The sequence below is a fragment of the Petromyzon marinus genome, chromosome 1, assembly GCF_048934315.1.
Source record: "Petromyzon marinus isolate PM22_M1 ecotype Great Lakes invasive population chromosome 1, UKy_Petmar_22M1.pri1.0, whole genome shotgun sequence".
Lineage (NCBI taxonomy): Eukaryota > Metazoa > Chordata > Hyperoartia > Petromyzontiformes > Petromyzontidae > Petromyzon > Petromyzon marinus.
The window spans coordinates 25,636,689-25,664,489 of record NC_133667.1 but is presented as its reverse complement, the minus strand read 5'-3'; the positions used below and the strand labels follow the sequence as shown (position 1 = coordinate 25,664,489).

Here is a 27,801-nt window from a genome sequence, read left to right as displayed (position 1 = left end):
AAGCATCGACCCGCCGCCCAGCACTGTAAACGTTGCATATGGCATGGCACAGGCAACAATAACAAAAAACTCCACTCATCCGATTAATGAACCAATGTATATATTTAAAAACAAACAATAATTAAGCTTCATCTTATCGACAATAAAAAAATACGTGAGAGATTGAGAGGTAGGGAGAGAGTGAGGAATAGGCTGGGCGAGAGAGAAGGAGGGAGAGGCAGGGAGAGATGGTTACGGAAAAAAAGGAGAGAGAGCGAGAGAGTTGGCGAGAGAGAGAGAAATTTACATAGAAACCAGGGGGAACATCGAGTAGGGAGAAAGGGGGTAGAGAGAAAGGGGGTAGAGAGAGAGGGAAGGGGAAAGAAGGAGAAGAAGAGCGTAAAATCTTTCGTGAAATCTTTCATTGAAACGGGGGGGGGGGGGGGGGGAGGGCACATAAAGCAAAGCATTGAAAAAAAACCGAAATGATGAACGAAGCAAAGTGCCGACTACACCGAGCATCTTCTTGTTTCCTCTGATCGTAAAACGAAAAGGAGAGAAAGAGAGGTAATGAGAGTCAGTGGGGGTGTGGGGGGCAAGGAGAGAGAAGGGGGAGAGAGAGAGATCACGTGACGGAGAGATGAGAGAACGCACACCGCATGTCACCATTGGATACCGAGGCGAGACAGCAAGCGACGCAGGCAGATCGGGGAGAGGGGAAGGGAGAGACGCGGGGACAATTACAGGTGGAGACAATTACAGGTGGAGACAATTACAGGTGGAGACGGAGAGAGACAGGGATGGAGATGAGTGTGAGCCAGCTGCACTGTGTGTAGAGAGACACGTGGAGACGCACAGGCAGGCAATGTATTACACGCAGTGACATGCGGAGACACAGGGAGCGTTAGCTGAGAGACGCAGGGCCGGGCACTGCTACGTGGATACAGAGGCGTCGGAAGACGCGTGGAAGACAATCGACGGCAGCAGGGGCCATAGACACCGAGAGAGCCAGGACCCGTGGAGACAAAGAGCCGAGAGGCGTGGAGGCGGGCGACAGACGCAGCGGAGACACGCGGAGACAGCCAGCTGAAGACAGGCGTGTTGGGGGGGGGGGCACGCAGAGATGATGGGGGAGCACGCCGAAGGCTCACACGTGTGCTCCGCCTACGAGACGGCGACTCGCGACTCCGTGTCCGCGTTCCTGTGTCCACGCACGAGGGACCCCTCGGAGTGGACGTACTGCTGCGGATTCTCGGACAATAAGCACTGCTGCGAGACGCCGGACCAGTACTTCCCGTACCGGGGTGGGTACATGTGGTCGCTCAGGTGAGACGTGGAGGAGACACGGCGAGAGACGTGGGGACGCCGGGACACGGGGTACAATTATAGGGGGGATGGTGTTGGGGGGGGAGAGGCACGTAGAAGAGACGATGGGGCACGAGGGGGTAGGGGGGCATTGGGGAGACACGGGGCGCAGACGTGGAGATACTGGGGAGACATCACTGAGACACGCATCAGAGATATACAAAATAAATGGGAAATACGTACGGAGATACAGGCGAGACAATGAGATGCAGAGACACCTGGGATGCAGACTCACAAGGAAAAGCAAACGCGCTGAGACACGCGGACAAGTGAGACAGACTCGCTTAAGACAAACGCCCATCCACATCACCCAACTGATTCACACAACTCATTCATCACGTGTCATTCATTCACATAACTCATTCACAGTGCGTTCATGTACACATTCACACAACTCGTTAACGTGTAATTCATTCACATACGACGCATTCACATCTCATTCACACATTTACAAAGCTCATTCTTTCACACAACCCATTCGCAATCTCAAGCAATCACATTGTTATACTCGTGAAAAACACAGATCATTCGTTCACACATCTCATTCATTCACATATTTGCACAGCTCATTGACACAGCTCATTCGTTCACATATATCATTTACAGATCGACACAGCTAGCTGGATGATGCATTCGGATAGTGAGATAACCCATTCATTTTCACTGTTACCCAGTCCGTTACATCTCACGGCATTCATTCACGGCTTATTCCGAATTCTCACCCACTCTGATTCACACATTCAATTCCCGAATTTATATTTAATTTACACATATCAACATAACCTCCCATGTATCCGTTTTACCACACACACACACGGTAACCACAGATACACAGTAACGCACAAACACACATACAATCTAAACACACACACACCTCACATACACACACTTCCCATATCCCATCTCTGACATCCAGACATCACGTGGTTCATGTCTCCATGGCAACCTTGCATCAAATGGTCCCTCGCTCTGCTTCCCCATCTATTTCGCCTCCTGCTGAAACAAAGGGAAATATCGTCCCCCGTGTAGCCGGTAACAGACTTGCGGGTCGAGCAAGCGCTGTGATGGAGGTGAAAGACGGATGGATGGGTGAGCAGCACCACGCCGGCCCCATTTGTCTCCACAGCGATGATGTTGTGCACCACTGCGCTGTGCTGTTGTTGACCACTTCATAAGACAACAACAACAACAATGACGATGACGACGACCATCGCCGTTCGCCGCTAAGTGGCAGTGACGTCGTCACGGTGCGTGTGCCAGGCTAGGTGCACCTTGAGGCGCCGTGAAGTGTCGAACGCTCGTCGGCAGGTCAGGGGGTACGCCCAGGTGCCATGGGTTGACTGGCTCCACGTAAATTTACACGGCGTAGGCACCACCTGTGCTCCCGACTGCGCGGTACTTGCTGCGTTTTATACCGCTGTTTGTTGTTGTGAGCGTCGCTCCTCCGCCCTCCGTTGTTGTTGGCCAGCAGCGTCCTTCACGAGCCTCCTCCAAATAGGTGGACCTTGACGACGCTGGTACCGGTCGCCGGCAAGTCCGATCAGTCCCACCTCTTCTCGAGCTACCGCCGGCACCCGTTGAGCCCCCTCCATCAGACCAAACAGAAGCTAATCTTGATTTTAAAGTTTTCGTGACTGCAGGAATCCACACGCTTTGGTTCTTTCGGTAAAGTCACGTGGGTAGAAAAATGAAATAGATCACGACGTTTCGGGCGCAACACAAGCGTCCGTCATCAGGTGGGAAAGCGATGGGCTGCTGCTGATGGCAGACTGTTTTTAAAGGTTTGAAATGGGTGTAGCCCAAGGGTCGTAAATAAGTGGCCGGGGCTAGTGATGTTAATGTGATAAATTAGCGAGATGTTAATGTGAGAAATTAGAGGGCACGGAAGTGGCTATGTTAATGCGAGAGATTATCGTGATGTTCATGTGAGAAATTAGAGTGCATGGAAGTGGCTATGTTGATGTGAGGGATTAGCGTGATGTTAATGTGAGAAATTAGAGGGCATGGAAGTGGCTATGTTAATGTGAGGGATTAGCATTATGCTCATGTGAGGGATTAGAGGGCACGGAAGTGGCTATGTTAATGTGAGAGATAAGCATGTTAATGTGAGAAATTAGAGGGCACGGAAGTGGCTATGTTAATGTGAGGGATTAGCGTGATGTTAATGTGAGAAATTAGAGGGCATGGAAGTGGCTATGTTAATGTGAGAGATTAGCATGTAGTTAATGTGAGGGATTAGAGGGCACGGAAGTGGCTATGTTAATGTGAGGGATTAGCATGATGTTATTGTGAGAAATTAGAGGGCATGGAAGTGGCTATGTTAATATGAGAGATTAGCATGATGTTCATGTGAGGGATTAGAGGGCACGGAAGTGGCTATGTTAATGTGAGGGATTAGCATGATGTTATTGTGAGAAATTAGAGGGCATGGAAGTGGCTATGTTAATGTGAGGGATTAGCATGATGTTATTGTGAGAAATTAGAGGGCATGGAAGTGGCTATGTTAATGTGAGGGATTAGCGTGATGTTAATGTGAGAAATTAGAGGGCATGGAAGTGGCTATGTTAATGTGAGGGATTAGCATGATGTTCATGTGAGGGATTAGAGGGTACGGAAGTGGCTATGTTAATGTGAGAGATTAGCATGATGTTAATGTGAGAAATTAGAGGACATGGAAGTGGCTATGTTAATGTGAGAGATTAGCGTGATGTTAATGTGAGAAATTAGAGGGCATGGAAGTGGCTATGTTAATGTGAGAGATAAGCATGTTAATGTGAGAAATTAGAGGGCACGGAAGTGGCTATGTTAATGTGAGGGTTTAGCATGATGTTCATTTGGGGGATTAGAGGGCACGGAAGTGGCTATGTTAATGTGAGGGATTAGCGTGATGTTAATGTGAGAAATTAGAGGGCATGGAAGTGGCTATGTTAATGTGAGGGATTAGCATGATGTTAATGTGAGAAATTAGAGGGTACGGAAGTGGCTATGTTAATGTGAGGGATTAGCGTGATGTTAACGTGAGAAATTAGAGGGCATGGAAGTGGCTATGTTAATGTGAGGGATTAGCATGATGTTATTGTGAGAAATTAGAGGGCATGGAAGTGGCTATGTTAATATGAGAGATTAGCATGATGTTCATGTGAGGGATTAGAGGGCACGGAAGTGGCTATGTTAATGTGAGGGATTAGCATGATGTTATTGTGAGAACTTAGAGGGCATGGAAGTGGCTATGTTAATGTGAGGGATTAGCATGATGTTCATGTGAGGGATTAGAGGGCACGGAAGTGGCTATGTTAATGTGAGAGATTAGCATGATGTTCATGTGAGAAATTAGAGGGCATGGAAGTGGCTATGTTAATGTGAGGGATTAGCATGATGTTAATGTGAGAAATTAGAGGGCACGGAAGTGGCTATGTCAATGTGAGGGATTAGCATGATGTTAATGTGAGAAATTAGAGGGCATGGAAGTGGCTATGTTAATGTGAGATATTAGCATGTAGTTAATGTGTGAAATTAGAGGGCATGGAAGTGGCTATGTTAATATGAGAGATTAGCATGATGTTCATGTGAGGGATTAGAGGGCACGGAAGTGGCTATGTTAATGTGAGGTATTAGCATGATGTTATTGTGAGAAATTAGAGGGCATGGAAGTGGCTATGTTAATGTGAGGGATTAGCGTGATGTTAATGTGAGAAATTAGAGGGCATGGAAGTGGCTATGTTAATGTGAGGGATTAGCATGATGTTCATGTGAGGGATTAGAGGGCACGGAAGTGGCTATGTTAATGTGAGAGATTAGCATGATGTTAATGTGAGAAATTAGAGGGCATGGAAGTGGCTATGTTAATGTGAGGGATTAGCATTATGTTCATGTGAGGGATTAGAGGGCACGGAAGTGGCTATGTTAATGTGAGAGATAAGCATGTTAATGTGAGAAATTAGAGGGCACGTAAGTGGCTATGTTAATGAGGGATTATCATGATGTTCATTTGGGGGATTAGAGGGCACGGAAGTGGCCATGTTAATGTGAGGGATTAGCGTGATGTTAATGTGAGAAATTAGAGGGCATGGAAGTGGCTATGTTAATGTGAGGGATTAGCGTGATGTTAATGTGAGAAATTAGAGGGCATGGAAGTGGCTATGTTAATGTGAGGGATTAGCATGATGTTCATGTGAGGGATTAGAGGGCACGGAAGTGGCTATGTTAATGTGAGGGATTAGCGTGATGTTAATGTGAGAAATTAGAGGGCATGGAAGTGGCTATGTTAATGTGAGGGATTAGCGTGATGTTAATGTGAGAAATTAGAGGGCATGGAAGTGGCTATGTTAATGTGAGGGATTAGCATTATGTTCATGTGAGGGATTAGAGGGCACGGAAGTGGCTATGTTAATGTGCGAGATAAGCATGATGTTAATGTGAGAAATTAGAGGGCAAGGAAGTGGCTATGTTAATATGAGAGATTAGCATGATGTTCATGTGAGGGATTAGAGGGCACGGAAGTGGCTATGTTAATGTGAGGGATTAGCATGATGTTAATGTGAGAAATTAGAGGGCATGGAAGTGGCTATGTTAATGTGAGGGATTAGCATGATGTTAATGTGAGAAATTAGAGGGCACGGAAGTGGCTATGTCAATGTGAGGGTTTAGCATGATGTTCATTTGTGGGATTAGAGGGAACGGAAGTGGCTATGTTAATGTGAGGGATTAGCATGATGTTAATGTGAGAAATTAGAGGGCATGGAAGTGGCTATGTTAATGTGAGGGATTAGCGTGATGTTAATGTGAGAAATTAGAGGGCATGGAAGTGGCTATGTTAATGTGAGAGATTAGCATGTAGTTAATGTGTGAAATTAGAGGGCATGGAAGTGGCTATGTTAATATGAGAGATTAGCATGATGTTCATGTGAGGGATTAGAGGGCACGGAAGTGGCTATGTTAATGTGAGGGATTAGCATGATGTTAATGTGAGAAATTAGAGGGCATGGAAGTGGCTATGTTAATGTGAGGGATTAGCATGATGTTCATGTGAGGGATTAGAGGGCACGGAAGTGGCTATGTTAATGTGAGAGATTAGCATGATGTTAATGTGAGAAATTAGAGGACATGGAAGTGGCTATGTTAATGTGAGAGATTAGCGTGATGTTAATGTGAGAAATTAGAGGGCATGGAAGTGGCTATGTTAATGTGAGGGATTAGCGTGATGTTCATGTGAGGGATTAGCATGATGCTTGAGCTTGGCTGGGCATTGCGGGCTTCATGGCCCAGTCAACGCAGCCTCACTTGGGCGGAGGAGTTCGCCGCTGGGGACTGCGTCCAGATGGTTCGTGGATCTGCGAGCTCGTCAGACCAAAGCTAGTCTCGTTAGACCATGCAGGATGGATCAAACCGGCGAAGATATCCCTGTAAAGGGCTCCCCGTTTCGCAGGTATAAAGAAGGGTGGCATAACTGGCCGAGAAGACCCGGGAGCTTCGTGTGGGAGCATTAGGCCAGGTAGCTTCCACACGGCGTTATGCAGCTGATGAAAATTACAATACAGCTCGGCTCATTCGGAGTGAGACCGTCACTGCCCATGCACGGAAACTTTGATATTCCACAACTGCCTCACTTCTCGTCATGTAGAGAGTCGAGAGGGTTGGAGTATTTGATGACTTCAAACACCAGGACAGGTGCTTTGCTTTTGTGTTTGCTGATGGTAAACTGCTTATAGCACGCACCAGCTTCAGCAGTGTCGCATCTCTTCCGACTCCGATGCAGAAGGTTGAGCGGTAATGAACAGATCATCACCATACATGACAAGGTTGACCAAATCGTAAGCCGTCCCTTGACCGCACCCCCGTGCATCGATCGGCCTCCCACTGTATCTGTACCGGATGGAGATTCCACTGGAACAGCCATGGAGGGCGTCTCGAAGCACGTGGCCAAGGAAGACGTTCAATAGCGGAGGGGCCAGAGACGTCCAAAGAGACGCGGGGAGGGATGAGGAGGAACGAGGGGCGGGTGCGGGGCGAGGGGGTAACGAGACGCGGGGGTTGGTGAGGAGAGGGAGTGATGACGTCAAGAGACGCGGGAGTGGTGGGGAGAGGGGTCAATGACGTCAGGCGACACGGGCGAGGTGAAGAGGGAGTGATGACGTCACGCGACACGGTTTATATGGAGAGGGTTAGATGACGTCACGCGACACGGGGTGAGGTGGTGAGAGGGAGTGATGACGTCACGCGACACAGGTGAGGTGGTGAGATGGAGTGATGATGTCACGCGACACGGGTGAGGTGGTGAGAGGGAGTGATGACGTCACGAGACACGGGTGAGGTGGTGAGAGGGGGTGATGACGTCACGAGACACGGGTGAGGTGGTGAGAGGGAGTGATGACGTCACGCGACACGGGTGAGGTGGTGAGAGGGAGTGATGACGTCACGCGACACGGGTGAGAGGTTGTGAGAGGGAGCGATGACGTCACGCGACACGAGTGAGAGGTTGTGAGAGGGAGTGATGACGTCATGCGACACGGGTGAGATTGTGAGAGGGAGTGATGACGTCACGCGACACGGGTGGGATGGTGAGAGGGAGTGATGACGTCACGCGACACGGGTGAGGTGGTGAGAGGGAGTGATGACGTCACGCGACACGGGTGAGGTGGTGAGAGGGAGTGATGACGTTAAGAGACGCGGGTGAGGTGGTGAGGAAACAAGGGGGCTGAGGCGGGATTAATTATTGTCTTTTCGGCGTATATATAAAGAAAAAAACTAAATATTTACGTCTGAATTAATCGTTTTATGAAATCTGATCACAGTCTCTACATCGTGGCGGGTTCCCGCTTGATAATCCCCGTGCTCTGTCACAGAGGGAGAGACAAGTGCGAGCCGACAGAGACGTGCAGACAGCGGCGCGCAACAGATACACGCAGAGACAAAGATCCCCCGGACAGGGGCAAGTGCTGTTAGCGAGCACCGATTATGGCCAACACGGCACACGATAGTGGGGGGGGGTGGTTCACCAGCGAGCACGCCCGGCCGCCTTTGTCTCTCTAGTGTCGATGTTTACACACAGCACCAGGTACTCATTTGAGGCCGAGTCGACAGATGCCACACACGCACGCAACAACAGACATACATCCTAAAACACACACACAGAGACACACAGAGACACACACAGAGACACACAGAGACACACACACAAACAACAATAACATTCAAACGCACGCACGCGCACAGCACAGGCACTTTGTGAAGAGATGGTGATGGTGGTGGGGGGGGCATTGGTTCGAGGGAAAATGGAGGATTAAATAGGAACGAAACGAAAGAGGGTTGAGAGTGCAGGGCGGTTTCCATGGCAACGCTCATTAAAAAACACGCGCGCGCGTCTCCGTCTCGACGGCAGCCGCGCGCGACATGGAACGTGGAGGGTTGTGATTGACGCTGGAACCTGGAGGGTCGCGATTGACGCTGGAACCCGGAGCGTCGCGATTGACGCTGGAACCTGGAGGGTCGCGTGCGACATGGAACGTGGAGGGTCGCGATTGACGCTGGAACCCGGAGGGTCGCGATTGACGCTGGAACCCGGAGGGTCGCGATTGACGCTGGAACCCGGAGGGTCGCGACTGACGCTGGAACCCGGAGGGTCGCGATTGACGCTGGAACCTGGAGGGTCGCGACTGACGCTGGAACCCGGAGGGTCGCGACTGACGCTGGAACCCGGAGCGTCGCGATTGACGCTGGAACCCGGAGGGTCGCGACTGACGCTGGAACCCGGAGGGTCGCGATTGACGCTGGAACCCGGAGGGTCACAATTGACGCTGGAACCCGGAGGGTCGCGACTGACGCTGGAACCTGGAGGGTCGCGATTGACGCCGGAACCCGGAGGGTCGCGACTGACGCTGGAACCCGGAGGGTCGCGACTGACGCTGGAACCCGGAGGGTCACGACTGACGCTGGAACCTGGAGGGTCGCGATTGACGCTGGAACCTGGAGGGTCGTGATTGACGCTGGAACCCGGAGGGTCGCGACTGACGCTGGAACCCGGAGGGTCGCGATTGACGCTGGAACCCGGAGGGTCGTGATTGACGCTGGAACCTGGAGGGTCGCGACTGACGCTGGAACCTGGAGGGTCGCGATTGACGCTGGAACCCGGAGGGTCGTGATTGACGCTGGAACCTGGAGGGTCGCGACTGACGCTGGAACCTGGAGGGTCGTGATTGACGCTGGAACCCGGAGGGTCGCGACTGACGCTGGAACCCGGAGGGTCGCGACTGACGCTGGAACCCGGAGGGTCGCGACTGACGCTGGAACCATCGGATTCGTAGAGGTGCCTTGTTCCTCCTCACGAGATAAACTATGTGTAGGATTCATACTGTGTAGGAACCTCCTGGTTATTACACCACCAGCCCACAGGGGCTGGTGGTGCATCCAACAATGGGAGCTGGGTGGGGGGGGGCTGGGTGGGGAGGGGCTGGGTGGGGATGGTGGGGAGGGGCTGGGTGGGGAGGGGCTGGGTGGGGGGTGGGAGGTGTGGGGCTGGGTGGGGAGGGGCTGGTCACCTCGTGGTGCCCTTATAAAACTCAACGTTTAACCTACTCACGCCGGCTTGTGCCCGCCCTCACAGTCGAGCATATTGTGCGGAATACACCACGTGGTGCCGCCGTGTGACCCTGGCCATTGACCGAGCAACCCAACGTTCCTACCAGCTCCCTCCGCAGGAGAATGTGTTTTTGTTTTTAACTTACGAGGCAAGGTCCACCGAGCTGTACAGCTCTCTTTCAGGAGCGACCTGGCCACAAATGATAGCGCGACGAAGTGGCTTGCCACGTGAGAATTTTATAGCAGCCAAATAGTCGAAGCGCGCGTCCATTCTGAATGTGGAGGTGGACAAGAAATCGGAGGGACTGGAGAAAAATCCACGCGACCACGAGGAGGACGTGAAAACTTCAAATATACAGCAGCAGGCGTCACGTTCTGAGTTGAACCCACGACCTCCTGTATACCAGGCGAGGTAGTTAACATCTCGCCAGATTTGCACGACCACTGGGGATTGTGCTGTGGTGTAAACCGGCCTCAGCTCACAGGACTGACTTAACACCAAAAGCACCCAGTGAACATTGAACGAAAACGTGCGTTGGGTCAACGTTGGGTCGAATGGTTCCAAACGCATGTGTTTGTTTACTGGGTAAACACGAGTGGTCCCCAGCAGTGTGTTTGTTTTAGCTCAAGTTGTCCCCAGAAAATGGGGCTGTAGCTGAAAAATGTGTAGACCGATTTTCTTTCTCGGAATGGCCTGGATTCTTTGCGTCTGAATTCTGGCCGAGGAGAAGTACTGTACAGCAATACCCCGGTTTACATCGGGGATGCGTTCCTGAAAGGTGCACCGACGAATATCGAAACGACGTAAATCAAAGCAATTTCAAGGTTAGGTGGAGGCGAAGGCTGAGAGGCGACGGATACGAGAAATTACTTTTTTTGAAATGTAGGGGGTAGGGGGGGAATGTGTCAGAGAAAGTAAAAGGGAAGAGGGGGGGATGTGTTTACTATGCGGGTGAGGAGTCCCCCGCCTTGTATGGCAGAGGTGAGGTGGGACACGTCTCTTTCTATAGTTCACCTTCCCAATCGGTTGACTGCAACAAAATAAATAAATAAATAGCCCCGAGTAAAATGACTAAATTACAGATTTCCACGTAAAAAAAAAACGTCAAAGAGCCCAACGTAACCCCCAGTCCATGTTAACCATTAAATAATCCTCCTCCGTCACAAACGCACACGCGCTGTTTAGCATAGGGTTTAAATATCTCTTCCCTCCAGCAACAGAGGGAAGAGAGACGGGGGAGAGGCAGGGAGTGCAACGGGGCTGGGAGGAGCTGGCCCCACGGAGCTTAGTCTGCAGGTACTGCTGTGTAAGATTAACTTCCTGAAGTACATCACACCAGAAGTACAGGTAGCACAGAAAAGTGACATCACGGACAGCGGGCAAAGGACCTTATGCTGCGCCTCTTGTGTCCACATTTTCACGTGGATCACAAAGAGCTTCAATCGCCGCCACAAACTTATCGAACTTTTCTTTAACTGGCTTAACTGCAGCATAATGAGCACTCCAGCATGTTGCTGATAGCCTTTTCACTGACACTCCGGTATGGTCAATTAACACATCCCATCGATGGGTGGTAGCAGCAAAGAAAACATTGTCTCAAGAATTCCAAAAAATGTCACACACGATGCATTTTCAGCAAAAGAGTGCTGACCGCACAAGTTAAGCGAATGGTCTACACATCCATTAAAAATAGCTTTCTCTTTTCTTTCCCTAAAGAATGGCTTGTACACCTCCATGGATTCCAGCCATAGTGACAGCATTATCATAATCTTGAGCGCGGCACATCATTATGCCCAGGCCATCACTTTCCAGTTTTTTAAGGTCAGAACTGAGGTCAGCAACTTTCTTCCTAGAAATACTTCTTTCACTTCAACTTTCCTATTGTTGATTTTTACATATCTGATCACTTCGGACATTTGGTCAGTATGTGATATGTCAGGTGTGCTGTCGAACATGATCCCAAGGTACTTAGCAGACTTTATGTCCATGACAAGCTTCTTCACATGATTTTCCAGGCCACTTATAAACTCATACTTTAAGTTTACATGTGCTCCGCTTTAATCTCATTGGGTGCGCTTTCAGCACTGGATCATATTTTTAAATTATCTCAACCATAAATTTTGATTTAAAGCTTTCGTGACTGCAGTAATTCATATTCTTAGTTTTTTCGGTAAAGTCACGTTGAAGAGAAACAACAAAATAACAAAATATATATAAAACAATAAAAAATTCTTTTATTTTATATATATTTTGTTATTTTGTTGTTTCTCTTCAACGTGACTTTACCGAAAAAACTAAGAATATATCTCAACCATCTCAAGAAAGTTCCCTTTATTCAATGAACATTCATCTTCCTTGTGGCCACGGAATGCCAGATTCTGCTTGGCAAGAAACAATGTGATATCAAGCAATCTGTGCAAGATGCCCGTCCAATTTTTCTCCATTTCCATCAAAGCAATAGTTTCGGCATCAATGGTTTTGTGCAGCCTCAGTCCTCCTCCTGTTTTTCCCGAGACCAAGGTACTCTGCAAACCTTCGGGCCACCTTCAAAGATTTGTCCATGAAGCCATCCAGATCTACAAACACAGAGACAATTTCAACAGAGAAGATGGGTATAAGCTGAGCGACCACTGGAAGGACGTTATTAACCAAGCAAACTCGTGAGTTGCTGTGGTGCTCCCATTCTTCCCTGCCGTTTGGCTGTTATCTCCGACTCTCTCAGTTGCATTGCCCTGTTGGGTGCCTCTGCATTAACGGGCTGGGGTCTCACTAACATGGCCACTTCTGCTCCCTTAGCCTCGATGTATCGATGGTTCTGGCTGTGTGATGGGCTTTGTGTCTCACTGACGCGACCACCGTTACGATAGTTCACTTGCGTGGACGCGCTGCCTCACAGCGCAGTTAGCAGTGAGGCAGCTTGTGTTACACATAGACATGACATTAACTTACTAATCCCCCTAATCTCCCTGCCTAATCTCTCCCATCAACATAGTGCTAATCTCCCATTAACACTGCTGTTGTGTGCATATGCTAATCTCTCTCTCCCTAATCTCTCTCTCCCTAATCTCCCCCATTAACACAACTGACATGCTTGCGTCCGGGGATGAAATTCCTTTCCAGCTCAGATCCCGCTTGCTTGCCCATCGCCTCGTCGAGGAAGCCGCTCTCCTCCTTTTCTACAGTTACATGCTAATTTCTCACATCAACATCATGCTAATCTCTCACATTAACATAGCCACTTCCGTGCCCTCGTCCAGGAGGCCGCTCTCCTCTTATCTTACAGTTACATGCTAATATCTCACATTAACATCACGCTAATTTCTCACATTAACATCACTAACCCCGGCCACTTCTTTATGACCCTTGGGCTACACCCATTTCAAACCTTTTAAAACAGTCTGCCATCAGCAGCAGACCATCACTTTCCCACCTGATGACGGACGCTTGTGGTGCGCCCGAAACGTCGTGATTTATTTAATTTTATACCTACATGACTTTACAGAAAGAACCAAAGAATATACACATAAATAACCTCTTGTTGTAACAGCCCTCTCGTTGGTTCAGCAGTTCCACTGTTGGATTATATTTTTTCTGCCTGAGGGCGACCGCTTGTGTTGCGATCAAAACGTCATGATATATTATTTTTTGTTTTATTTAATTTTTCTACCTACGTAACTTTACCGAAAGAACCAACGAGTATGTTTAAATGTAATATTTCTTAGATTATATGAATACTAACAACATTTTTCAACGGTTTTACTTAACTTGATTCCCATGTCGTGGTCAAATCTTGTAATAAAAATGTAGTCTACTTCCTGTTGTTCAATCAATCCCAAATGTTGCACACATACTCAGATCCGGTAACAATGCATGCCTCTATCAAAATCGGCATCAATTAATTCGCTACTTTAAAGCAATTTACATTTTGTATGGACGCCTTATTATTAAAAAAATATTTGTGTGCGTAAAAAACGCCGCGGTCCCTAAACTCTAGAATCGCTTCACCCAAGAAGCAAGCGCCACCACGTGTCTCAGGCGCCACCACGTGTCTCAGGCGCCACCACGTGTCTCAGGCGCCACCACGTGTCTCAGGCGCCACCACGTGTCTCAGGCGCCACCACGTGTCTCAGGCGCCACCACGTGTCTCAGGCGCCACCACGTGTCTCAGGCGCCACCACGTGTCTCAGGCGCCACCACGTGTCTCAGGCGCCACCACGTGTCTCAGGCGCCATTGACGTACTTCTCGACCGTGAGCTAAACGAAGTTGTTAATAAAACCGTTGTTAAAAAAAGTTTTTTGTAAAATCTTTCTACATTGAATTACAAAATTATTAGTTACAACTTTATTAGTAACTCAGCGGAAGCCTTTTTTATTCTTCTCCTTTTTGTTTAATTACTGCTTCATTCTAAAAAAAGTTATCGATATAGGTTCACAAATACTAATTACCACAATATTGTGGCTAAAACACCATCAAATTTGACAAAATCAGCGACTATATAACATCATCAGCAACGAAAACAACAGCGCGTGCTTGTAGCACGTGCAGACGAAGCCACGTGATTCGAAGCGTCATTGTAATTGGGTAATAATGACAGCTCTGACCGGAGCGCAATAGAAGGTTCAACAAGTAAATTAGCATAGAGTTTTAGCTTTGTAGGTATATTGATACAGTACATGTAAGCTGGGCTTACGAAAAATGTTTTTGTTATAACTAACTACGGGGATATTTTTACGTGAAAAAAGATAAGAAATGTCTGCTGAAACACTGTAATTTTGGTGTCACCCCCTCTCATGGTGTCACCCCCTCTGATGGTGTCACCCGGTGCGGTCCGCACCCCCCCTGGTGACCCCACTGGCGACGGTCTCGGTGGTGTGGACACGGCGAGGGGACCAGGCTTTGTGACACTAGCAGGAGGCATACTTTCCCCAACGATATGAGCTGTTGCGACCATGGCCTGGAGGGCTTCCAGATTAATTTTTCCTTAATCACCAGCGAGCTGTCGGGGCCGGAACTGCAGACACGGCCGTTTTGCTCATGTTTCACTTTCAAGGCGCCAGCCCTTTGACGTTTCTTTACAAGGGTCTGAAGGTCTGGCGTTAGGGTCTGTCCTATATGTCGGGGGTGGGCGGGGGGGGGGGGATAAGGCCGGAGTTATCAGTAGCGATGACAGCCACACTGATGATGTTGTGGGTAGTGTAGTAGCAGAGATGTCGTTGATCTCGCGAGGTTAAAAGCCAGGGTGCCGGAACGGATCTTTGAGGTCGTTGTTGTGCCTATGAATTCGGCAGGGATTTCCATTCGCTCGCTCAGCATGGCTATCGCCAGCTGGGTGGTGACTCGGCAGTTAAGGATTTTTAAACTTTAGTGTGAGACCTTAAAACACAACTACCGTGTCATAGGTGAGATGACGGGTCTGTTAAATCAGTTGCTGTCTTGATATTCACGGGAAAGGTGGCGTTTATGTGGCTCGTTAAGGGCAGCACTTTTGTCACAGCCATTATCTAACGGCTCGCCTGCCCCGTCGGGAAGTTAGGTTGAAGATTGGGGTGATCTTTGCTAGAAAGAGCTGCTTCAATCTGCTCACAGCGGGATTTGAGCAGGGGGGATTGGCGGAGGCTTTGTGGGTTGTCATCTCTCTTGCCAGGATTTAAGATGTCGATCTCCCATTTGCTCAGCGTCTTGCCGAAAGGGCGGGATATTGGAGAACAATTCTGGTAAACGTCGATGTCTTGCTGGTCTGGGATTCTTGAATAATTCTGGGTATACGCCGTAAAGTTCCCAGCCATGTATCCAGACTTGGGGGCCGTCCATAAATGACGTCACGCGATTTTGGACGATTTTGGACCGCTCCCCCCTTCGTCACACGGCGTCACAAAAAGTCAGACCCCCCCTCAAATATGACGTCACATAGCTCTGCCCCCTCCCCCCCCCCAAAAAAAAAACATGCTTCAAATCGCTTTAGAACTATCGTCATTGTAGCGCGTATTTAATGTGGCGCTGCACTCTGATGTTGTAGGAGAAAACATTTATTAAAAAGTCTATTTAATGAAGTAGAACTTGTTGTCTATATTTATTTAAAGTTGCGCATTTTGATGTGACGTCACATTTCTCACCCCCCCCCCCTCGTCACACATCGTCACACATGTCTGACCCCCCCCCCCCCCCAGATGGGTGACGTCATTTATAGACGGCCCCTTGGTTTCAGAGATTGATTTGTTTATTCCCTGCACTGTATTGTACAGGGCTCAGACGCTGTGTGTGTAACTTGCTGACCCGCCCCTAGACATCTGTGAAAAGGAGCTTCATAGCTCATCGGATTTTTGCAGTCTAAATAAATAAAATTCATAAAAGGAAAAATCGGTGGATTGGTATCCGTGGATTATAATGTATCACTCAAGTTACAGGTACATCGTTTAAAATGGACATGCTCGCGAAATGTGCACATCAAATAATACGTTGTAAGATTCGATTATTTTCTACTCTGTAGTGGGTTCGCATAAAACCTGCAGTCACAAGATATTATATACACACCACAACGGGGGGAAATGAAATACCATGAGTCCGACTCGTAACATTTAATCGAATCGCAACAAGAGTTATTTGCAACTTCTTACTTGCCTCGTGTGTATATGTGTTTGGAACTTCTTTCGCACCGTACATAGCCAATCGTGCTAATCGGAGAGGCGGTGTGTGTGTGTGCGTGTCAAAATAGTCAACGTGATTTCCTGCTTCAATGAGCATTGATGCATTGGTGCTCATCTCTTGTTTGCAGCCCTGAACCAGTGACGGACATTCCACATTTCTGTGACGGGGGCGTGTCTATCCATAGGACAACCGGTGTTCACGTCCCCACGAAGTGTTACTCCTTTAATGGAAAACATGAAAGAGGAACAGAAAAGCGAAGAGAGAAGAGGGCGAATGAGAAATAAAATGCAAAGAGGGTCAGAAGAGATGAGCATAGAGGGGAAGCGGCGACATCAGTGCCTTCACGCTGTTGCAGGGAGCAGCGTGTGCCTTCACAGGAGCACTGCACTCCGAACCCGGCGATCCGAGTTCAAATCCCACTCACAGCCAACACCGGTGACGAACATCTGAACCGGTGCTGGGCCTCCGTGTAAACATCATCATGGGGGAAATAAACATGGGGGGGAGCGGGCGTGGTGCTGGCCCACCCCCCTTGTGTGCCGTGCCGGCCTGAACGGGTGCTCGTGAATAGCACTTGGCCCAACAGTCTGTCAAAGGCTATCCGGGGGATCTTGTTGTTGTTGTTGTCTTTGTGTCCCCCCACCCACGTGCAGCGTGGGCGCCCTCGTGGGACTCGGCATCGCCGGACTCATCCTCATCGCGTTCGTGCTCTGCGCCTTCGTGCTCTGCTACTTCTCCCTCTTCACCAAGCCTGCGCAACGCCTCCCCTCGGGGCTGCGCCTGCAGCCACTAGGTGCCGCCCTCCTCTTCTTCTTCCTCTTCTCCCTCCTCCACCTCGTTCGAACCCCGAGGGCACTGTAGTTGCCACCTCTCTTGTTTTTGTCTCTCTCTCTCCCAGGATCGTCCTCAATTTGTCCTGGTAAATCTCTAAGTCTAATTCACGACTCAACATTGGCGGAACCAAGGGGGGAGTGATGGGGGGAGATGGGAAAATTGGTATTTGTGTGGTGGCCCCGCCGGTGATAGCTCCGTATAATAGACCGCGTGTGTTTGGGACCCCTCCCCAGGAAAGGATGAGCCGGACCGCCCAGCGCTCGGGGCCTACGCCGATCTGTCGCCCGCACCGCACGCCCGGGGGAACGTGTCGTCGCCCACCACGCAGCACCAGACCTGCGAGACCCCCCTTACCTCCGAGTCGCGCCCCGAGGCGCTGAGAACCCTCCCAGGGTCGTCCGTCCACAGCCCCCCTGTCCAGGGGTCCCCTCTCCCAGGGCCGTCCCTCCAGAATGCACCTGTACAGGGATCCCCTCTCCCAGGGCCATCCCTCAAGAGCCCCCAAATTCAGGGGTCTCCACTCCCAGGGTCGTCCCTCCAAAACCCCTCTCTCAAGGGGTCTCCCCTCCCAGGGCCATCACTTAACACCCCAATGCAGGGGTCCCCCCTCCCACAGCCATCCCTTCACATTACACCCATACAGGGGTCTCCCCTCCCACAGCCATCCCTTCACATTACACCCATACAGGGGTCCCCCCTCCCAAAGCCATCCATCGCCAGTACCCCCATACAGGGGTCCCCCCTCCCAAAGCCATCCATCGCCAGTACCCCCATGCAGGGGTCCCCCCTTTCAAAACCGTCCCTCTTGAGTCACCCTATCAAAGGTTCCCCACTTCTAGGGTCGTCCCTCCAGAGACCCCCAGTCCACGGGTCCCCCTTGCTGGGCCCAAATCACAGTGAACCCTGACACGACAAGCATTTGAAACTCGGCCGAGCTGGGACCAGACCTGAGCAAGACGGCAGTGGGCCCGAGTAGCATCTCCATGACCCCTGTGACCTCATCCTCTCTGCCCATACTGCCCCTTCCCTCCATCTCCACATGTCTACACCTCCCACCATCTCTTTGATCTCCACCACAGTGCTTCAGATAAGGGGTTGTGTATCTCTTTTTTTTAAATAACACAGTTGTTGAGCACAGGCCCATAGGCCCCAACACGTCAAGCAGTCAGCAACGAACATCATCAAAATTGTAAAGTTGAATAATTTGCCCTTCAATTTCGACATGTGTGATAAATAATGCAGAAGATAAGTAACAACATACATAATTAGAGAATACCCCCCCCCCCCCCCATTCACATATCTGGCCACCTAAAAATATAAATTATTTTTTACACATCAGCCACATGGCATTCTGGGAGCATTGGTTCAACACAAGCAAACTCTTGGATGGGATTTGATACAGTGTCTCATCAGAAGAGCCTGGCTTGCTTGAATGAATGCTGGTGAACCTGAAGCCATCAGTAATTCTAATGCGCATTGTACAATATTAACACTCCATATCGTTTAGGCATTAGTAACTACAGCCTTAACCGCAATGTTTTTGATAAAGGACTGCACAAGAACCCCGACACTTTTATATGAAACATTGCTATTACAAACTCAATGTTTCTCAATGAGGATCTTTCAAAAAGCTAAATTCCAAAAGACTGAACGCGACACGGTGTAGTTTAGCGGTACCCATTACTGCTTTGACACCTGCGTTGAAAACCCATCTCTTTAAAGAGGCCTTCCCTAAAGAGGTTCTGTTTTTGTTTCCTGTTTTCCATGCATTGCGTATTGGAATCCTAGGATGGAATGCGCATTATGAATTAGAATGATTATTACTGAACACCCCTGCACAGGCCCCGATGATCATGTGACTGCTCCTTCACTTGCATCGGTTCTTTTTTTTGCCACCAATCGAATTCCAGCTGTGCGGCAACATTTTCTCAGCCTATTGCACTTAAATGTCGTCATTTGTATTTGTGATCCGTAAAACTCCCAGTACCCGGGTTATCTGGAGCACTGCCATCCTATCCTCCCTACGCCCCCACCCCCGCCCTACCCGGAAACCGTCACGTTGCACCCCTAAATCGTGAACACTCGCAGTGAAAATACGGCCAGACCCCACGAGCCATAGGTTTGGCTAGGGTTAAGGTACTGGGATGGTTGGGGCTACTTGAGTAGCTTTTTTGGGGTACAGCTCGTGCTTGGCCGGCTAAAGTGTATCGAAGTAACAATACAGTAATAGTAATGCCAGTCATTTTCCCAGGAAAGTCTCAGTGAGTCTCAAAACTTTTGAGATGCAGGGTCTTTGCCTTGGGATGTTTGGCCATTTCTGAGTCGCTTAATATGGGGGGAGAATACGGGAGGAACAGACGGAGTGCTCACCACTGCCATCTCCTGGACGCCTTAGGGGTAGTATTAATGTGAGTGCCAGAGGTTTTTTTTTTGGGGGGGGGGGGTAGAGCTCGTGTTTGGTTAGCTCGTGTTGTTCGAAGCAGGGCTAGTGATTAGCACGGTTGGTTACGTATGGTGCTAAAGAAGTGCAACATGCATACACGGTTGAATAGTGTGCTTAAGGCGAGGGTCAGTGGCAGGGATCGGGTCTGGTTGTCTGGTTGGTTTGAGGCAGAGCTAGCGTTTGGTTGGCTCCTAGATAGGGATCGTAGGGCTCGTGTTATGGCAGTAGTTGGAGCGTGTGGTTAGGATTCTTGTTGGTGGTCGGCTCGTATTCTCAGTGGTTGACTAGATTTGGTTTGTTTTGGCTATCCGGCCAAATGCTCAGAGTGGACTTTTCGCGTTGTCTTTGCTCGCTTTTGGCTTTTGCAGCATTTCTCTGCTGGGCAGGAATCAAGGCAAGGTCAGGAGTGCAGTGGTTGAGAATAGTTGCTTTAAAAAAATATTTTAAAAATCAGAAGATGTATTTATACTGGAGGAATCCGATGAGCTATAAAGCTCTTTTCACAGATGTCTAGTAGGGGCGGTTAAGAACGTCACAACAGTCTACTGAACCTGCAGGTTGGATTATGTATATTTGGTAAAAAATATATATTTATAAAAAACATTGGACGTAGCTGGAATATTAAGATGGCTGGGTGGTTGAGAAAGTAGAACAATTTGGCAAACATCCCCAGTAGGATCCTTCTGAAAGACTCTGCGAGGTTATGTTGTTGGGTTAACATTCCACAGAATATGACACTTAAGCATAAGTATGACTCGAGATTATTTCCGAACGAACATAATCACACTTCAGTCAGTGACCCAAGTAATATTTCAGTCTATGACATAATTAGCAAACCCACTTTGGCAGCCAATAACATGCTCCATACAAAAAATGATGTGACCTCATGGCACCCAATTCCAGAGCTGTCACCCAAATCTGTGACTTTTATTTTAACCAATCACGAGAGATATATTCACGTGTGACGTCTAGTACACGTGTTGCAGGCAAAGGCAATTTATTGCCAATATATTTGGTATGGCAATGTCCCAATTCTAGTACGAGGGTCACCTTTAAATGACTCGTATTGTGTTGTCTTATATTTCACAACATGTGGTTCACCCACGAACTTTGGTCTATGGGAATATTGAAACTTCCTGCCACCTCCCTGTGAGTTTTGTTGCTCACAAAGCCAGATTTTGGCATCCTTAGTCCGGCTAAGGGGTCCAGTGTTCATCAGTGCCTGAAGTTCACAGAGCCAGACTAAGGCACCTGAGGATTAGGATTTAGTGTTAATGCCTAAGGCTCATAGAGCCAGATGACCTGACCATGAGTATTCTTAAGAGTTCAATGTTAACATCTGAAGCTCAGAGAGTCAAAGGCACCTTTAGGATTCTTAAAAGGCAGTGTTAATTTCCTAGATTTAGAGAAGCATAGGCATCCTTAGGATATATACCATCCAGTGTAAATGTGAGGCACGAAGAGCCAGACTTAGGTACCCATTGTATCCCTAGGGTTCAGTGTTACTGTTTAAAACTTCAGGGCCAAACTATAGGGCTTTTATGGTTAAATGTCAACTCTTGAGGCTTACAGAGCCCGATTAAAGTATTCTTAGATTTTAATATTCATGCCTAAGGCGAACAGAGCCAGACTAAGGTAACATTTTATTCCAATGTTAACTGTTAACTTGAGAAGCTCAGAAGAAGACTAAAGTATTGTCAGTGTTCAGCGACAATACCCGGCGAAAGCTTCCATTAGCCACCCTTATTGGAGCTCTCAAGTTTATTTCCAGACATCAGATTCCAGTTGATTTGTCTGTCCCCCCCCCACCGTCCACCCCCCATAAAAAGAAACCGAGTCTAAAAGCTTGAGTCTGGCAGTGCTAATGAACAAACCTGGTTCAGACGTTTTCCAAATCTCTGAACGCAGGCTACTTCATAATTCTACCAAACAAATGTTGCCAGACGAAACAGTTTGTGCCCACAGATGCAAAGGTTCGATTTTGCTTTTCAGGGAAATTTAGAGGCAAAAAATATACAGAGGCTTTTATCGAGGTGTTTTTCACTTTCTAACAATTCCCTCAGAATAATGTAACAGTTCCCCCAGACGAGCAGTTTCTCGCAACCTGGGCTTGGGCAGGACACATCGCTTGAAGGGGTGATAGCCGGTGGTCGTGAAGAGTGACAGAGTGACAGCCTAGAGGAGGAAATGCCCAAGAGCGCGCCCACAGACGAGATAGAGCAATGAGATCGCCTCGTGTGCAGATGCTGGATTCAGCGGTGGCCAACTGGCGTCTCCCGAGCCGCATGCGGCTCTCTATTCCACTACACGCGGCTCTCTATTCCACTACACGCGACTCTCTATTCCACTACACGCGGCTCTCTATTCCACTACACGCGGCTCTCTATTCGACTACACGCGTTTCTCTATTCCACTACATGTGGCTCTATTCCACTACACGCGGCTCTCTATTCCACTACACGCGGCTCTCTATTCCACTACACGCGGCTCTCTATTCCACTACACGCGGCTCTCTATTCCACTACACGCGGCTCTCTATTCCACTACACGCGGCTCTCTATTCCACTACACGCGGCTCTATTCCACTACACGCGGCTCTCTATTCCACTACATGTGGCTCTCTATTCCACTACATGTGGCTCTCTATTCCACTACACGCGGCTCTTTATTCCACTACACGCGGCTCTCTATTCCACTACACGCGGCTCTCTATTCCACTACACGCGGCTCTATTCCACTACACGCGGCTCTCTATTCCACTACATGTGGCTCTCTATTCCACTACATGCGGCTCTCTATTCCACTACATGCGGCTCTCTATTCCACTACACGCGGCTCTCTATTCCACTACACGCGGCTCTCTATTCCACTACATGTGGCTCTCTATTCCACTACACGCGGCTCTCTATTCCACTACACGCGGCTCTTTACTCCACTACACGCGGCTCTCTATTCCACTACACGCGGCTCTCTATTCCACTACACGCGTCTCTATTCCACTACACGCGACTCTCTATTCCACTACATGCGGCTCTCTATTCCACTACATGTGGCTCTCTATTCCACTACACGCGACTCTCTATTCCACTACACGCGGCTCTCTATTCCACTACACGCGGCTCTCTATTCCACTACACGCGGCTCTCTATTCCACTACACGCGACTCTCTATTCCACTACATGTGGCTCTCTATTCCACTACATGTGGCTCTCTATTCCACTACACGCGGCTCTCTATTCCACTACACGCGGCTCTCTATTCCACTACATGTGGCTCTCTATTCCACTACATGTGGCTCTCTATTCCACTACACGCGTCTCTTTATTACACTACACGCGACTCTCTATTCCACTACATGCGGCTCTCTATTCCACTACACGCGACTCTCTATTCCACTACACGCGGCTCTCTATTCTACTACACGCGGCTCTCTATTCCACTACACGCGGCTCTCTATTCCACTACATGTGGCTCTATTCCACTACACGCGGCTCTCTATTCCACTACACGCGGCTCTCTATTCCACTACATGTGGCTCTCTATTCCACTACACGCGGCTCTTTATTCCACTACACGCGGCTCTCTATTCCACTACACGCGTCTCTATTCCACTACACGCGGCTCTCTATTCCACTACACGCGGCTCTCTATTCCACTACACGCGGCTCTCTATTCCACTACACGCGGCTCTCTATTCCACTACACGCGGCTCTCTATTCCACTACATGCGGCTCTCTATTCCACTACACGCGGCTCTCTATTCCACTACATACGGCTCTCTATTCCACTACACGCGACTCTCTATTCCACTACATGCGGCTCTCTATTACACTACACGCGACTCTCTATTCCACTACACGCGGCTCTCTATTCCACTACACGCGGCTCTCTATTCCACTACACGCGGCTCTCTATTCCACTACACGCGGCTCTCTATTACACTACACGCGTCTCTATTCCACTACACGCGGCTCTCTATTCCACTACACGCGGCTCTATTCCACTACACGCGGCTCTTTATTCCACTACATGCGGCTCTCTATTCCACTACATACAGCTCTCTATTCCACTACACGCGGCTCTCTATTCCACTACATGCGGCTCTTTATTTCACTACAAGCGACTCTCTATTCCACTACACGCGGCTCTCTATTACACTACACGCGGCTCTCTATTCCACTACACGCGGCTCTTTAATTCCACTACATGCGGCTCTATCGAAAGGGCAAAACGTAGAGCGTACTATTACAGTAGCAAAGAATCATGAATTAAAGTTGCATACGTTGAATATGATAGTATATATACACTCGGCTCTTTGCAGAACTCATGGGTACTTTGTGGCTCTTGGTCTGTTACAGGTTGGCCACGCCTGTGTTAGATGAACAGTTACATTGCAGGACCATTACAGATGGCATTGGCTTAGGGAATCCTTAATTCAACAGCAGATTGATCACGGCTGGATGATCATGACGATGACAGTAGTTGTGCATCAGTGTGAATTTGTGATGAGTGTTTCGAGGACGGGAGAATTTAAAACACTCATTGCCTGTTAAGGAATATTGTATGCATATTTGATAAAATAACACAATGCTGCATATATTCATCACTGTTTTACCCCTCCCGCCTCCCCCAATGCGCAGTGGGCTTGAGATGTTTCATTGCATATTTGATAACTAATTTGTGTATTACAGTACTTGCAAACTGTGAAACGCCTCTTAATAACAGCCTATTTATCCACAACCAAATCTATCGGCAGGACCAGGCCGATCCACGATTAAACCTGGTTAATGTGGATCAGTCCTCTTTTATTGTCTGTTAATACACACGATTATAGGAGTAACACGCATGGATAATGACATCCCATTATCTGGTATTTATATACAATTGTTTACCCAGGAAAGCCTCACTGAGTCACAAAACTCGTTTTTCTGGAGGGCCCTACCAAGTTTTCAATACATTTGCAGGTAAAAAATGTTTAGCAAGGGGATGTTGGACCAATATCAGTTACAATGTACGGGGTTTTTTTTCACCTGTGGAAGGAAACCCGATAACCTGGAGGCAACCCACGGTAGACCACGGGCAGGACATACAAACTCCACACCAAAAGGCGCCCGAGTCGAGAATCAAAGCCAGGCCTTCTTGTTGTGAGGGACAGGCGATTGCCACTGCGCCAACCCTGCAGCCCTGTTATTGGTGATTTCTATTGGATACCAGGAGTTAATGTTTCAGTTCATGTTTTTTTTGGACACATAGGCTTTCGTGACCAATATTAATCGTAATAAAGTTGTTTTTTTAGGGTTATATCTAGTAAGTATAAATGTGTCGCTAACACATCTTGCTCTATTTAAGACCTGAAGCAGGTAGATCTCTTCACAATTCTGGTAAAATCGCCCGATGATTCTGGATGTAATTACCAGCAAAACGTCGTACTCCAGTTATAAATGTTGTGGGCTGAAGGAGTAACCAATTGGCACGTTTTGTTTACGTGATAAACCTTACTGGTTGGCTGTGTCGGGTGGTGGCCGGTATACACATTTATACTTACGCGATCTAACCCCAGAAAACCTTTTGTTGTTGTTAGAACCACTCCCCTGAGGTTGTTTACAGTGTTTGCAATGCCATTATTGCGCACACTGCGATTTTCGCAAAAACACTGTGGCGTGGAGTTGGCGTTGTGGTTAACCTATCACTGGATTCTGAAGTAGACATTGTGAAATGCCTTGTTTTGCAAGTTCCTTCCCCAGAAATGTGTACATTCACCTTTGTGTAGCTGGAACATAAAACAAAAATAACAAGTGGCAATACTGAAACTAAATTGTTTTAACGGAGCCCATTACCCTCCACACACACACACGTCCTTTTCCCAACCCACTCCAGGTAAAGCCTGCTAAGTTCAACTGCCACCTTTGTATTTAAGTTATATATCCTAGAATATGGGTGTTTGCAACAACGGTGTCAAACCACGCAAGTGGCTATTCAAAGAGTAAAACAAAAACTATACGAGTACAAATTATGCTGACGAGGCACATATTTGAACTTTTTAATGTTATATCCGAATATTTGTTTTTTCTGGGCTGCTTGTAGACTGAAGTAGGTGGCACGTGGCTATTAGCCGCAGTCATAGAGAGGTATCCTGGATGTGATGTGCCAATTGAGGAGTTATTGTCTGGGACACTTACCCCGACAGAGCCGGATCAAAGTAGGCCCTGAAACTGATTTCTCTAGGGGTGGCAGCCCTTGCGGTTTTAAGTATTACGATTCGTGTCGGGTTTTCGGAGATATTTGTGTGCAAAGTCGTTACCACTTTGGACCATGTGCCTAACTCCGCGTGTGCGCGTTTGCGTGTGTGTGCGTGCGTCTGTGCGTACACAATCAAGTACACGGCTGTAATACGCGCGTGCCAAGTGGGCAGGCTTCATTGTGGCCGCTTTTAGAACATTCGTGTGTGTATGCATGTACGTGTGTGCGTGTTTAGTAGTTGTGTCAGTGGAATGTCCATCTAATATTGATACGATGGTAGGTAAATCGAGACACGGAAGGTCAACGAACGGGCACTTATTGATCTATTTCAGTGTTCTCTATGTAACCGAGCGAAAGCGAGACAGCTCACTGAGATTCATTTTCGATAGTGAGCCAGGCAAAAGCACGAGACAACCGATTGGGATTTATGTCCCCGATGTAATCAGGACAGGGAGCCAATTGAGGTGTCTATTTGACCAGGAGAGACAGTCAATTGTGACTCCTGCCTGTATTTAACCAGGACTGAGGGACAGCCCATTGAGACTTCTGCCCAGGTAATATACATAGCATGGCAAAAGTCAGGAACCATACGTCCCGACAGTAATTGCAGATGCCGGAACTGTGCACCATTTGCTCGAACATTCCTCAATTGGTCCATACCGATCTTATCAGGCTCAAACAGTTCGTATTTTTGCCTTTCGTTCGATCTGTCTCCGGGATGATTAGTCTAGACCGACTTCAAACGCCCCCACAGAAACAAATTAAGGGGCATGAGGTCTGGCGTGACTTTAGTGGCCATTCAATGGAACCTTGCAATCCAATCCATCTGCGTGGGAATGTCCCCTGTACACCCAAAACAGTTTTTTTTAATTCACCATCTATTTAACCAGGAGAGTCGATTGAAATTCCTGGATCTAGTTAAGTTCCGTTCCATGTATTTAACCAGGCGAGAACTTTCTAATGCGTTGGTTTTCGTGGACGTGCTGTATAGCCCTCCAGACGTGTTTTTCCGGGTTATATGCCGTGTTGCTTAATGGGCGTAAGTACCCACTGAGACTGCAAGTCTCTTTTTAAAGGTGTCAGTGATCTGGAAATCCAATGCGACCTTTAGTGTTAGATTCTCCACATTGAACAACATTTCCTGGGTCTGTCTCCCAGTTCCTCTCCCCATCATCGTGGCTGTGCTGGTGGGTGGAGCTTGTGATCGTGCCGTCGGTTCGGATTGACTGTTCCATGTGTATGCAGTGCCAGTGATTGATGCTCGTTTACGGCTTTCAATTAAAAAAAAGCGTTCACATCAAGGGGTGGCTGTTCTCAGTCTTTGACAACTGTGTGCGAGTGAGGGGAACGGAGATGTAAATTGCTTCATTGAACTGTACTGTATACGTGTATGGCCCTTTTTCAATCCACTGCTGATGTGGGCCTCCACACACGTTGTGGGTCATGGAGGTTGTTTTTACCATACATCACCATACTGGTCAGTTAAGGTTGAAGGCACAAGAGCACAGGCGTGGCTTTTACCTGGAGTGGGTATGTGGAGGAGAATGGGCTCTGTTAAAACAATGGTCAATTTCATCTGTGCAGCTCTGATTCAGTTTCAGCCGTGGGAGTCCAACAATAATGTTGCTGCACTACCCGTCTGCTCATTATGGAACCCTGCGGCCCTATGACAACCTGTGTGCTCGTCGTGGTGGTTGCCCATTCCAAGCACTATCCAGG

General features: G+C 48.4%; 1 protein-coding gene across 1 annotated transcript; it reads left to right on the top strand.

Annotated features, from left to right (window-relative positions):
• Positions 1-591: 591 nt before the first annotated feature.
• On the top strand, positions 592-27,383 carry LOC116943745 (uncharacterized). Its single transcript, XM_032956881.2, has 3 exons — positions 592-1,305; positions 17,219-17,358; positions 17,633-27,383. Exons 1-3 carry the CDS (start codon positions 1,103-1,105, stop codon positions 18,304-18,306), a joined length of 1,017 nt encoding a protein of 338 aa, XP_032812772.1. The 5' UTR covers positions 592-1,102; the 3' UTR covers positions 18,307-27,383.
• Positions 27,384-27,801: the final 418 nt, after the last annotated feature.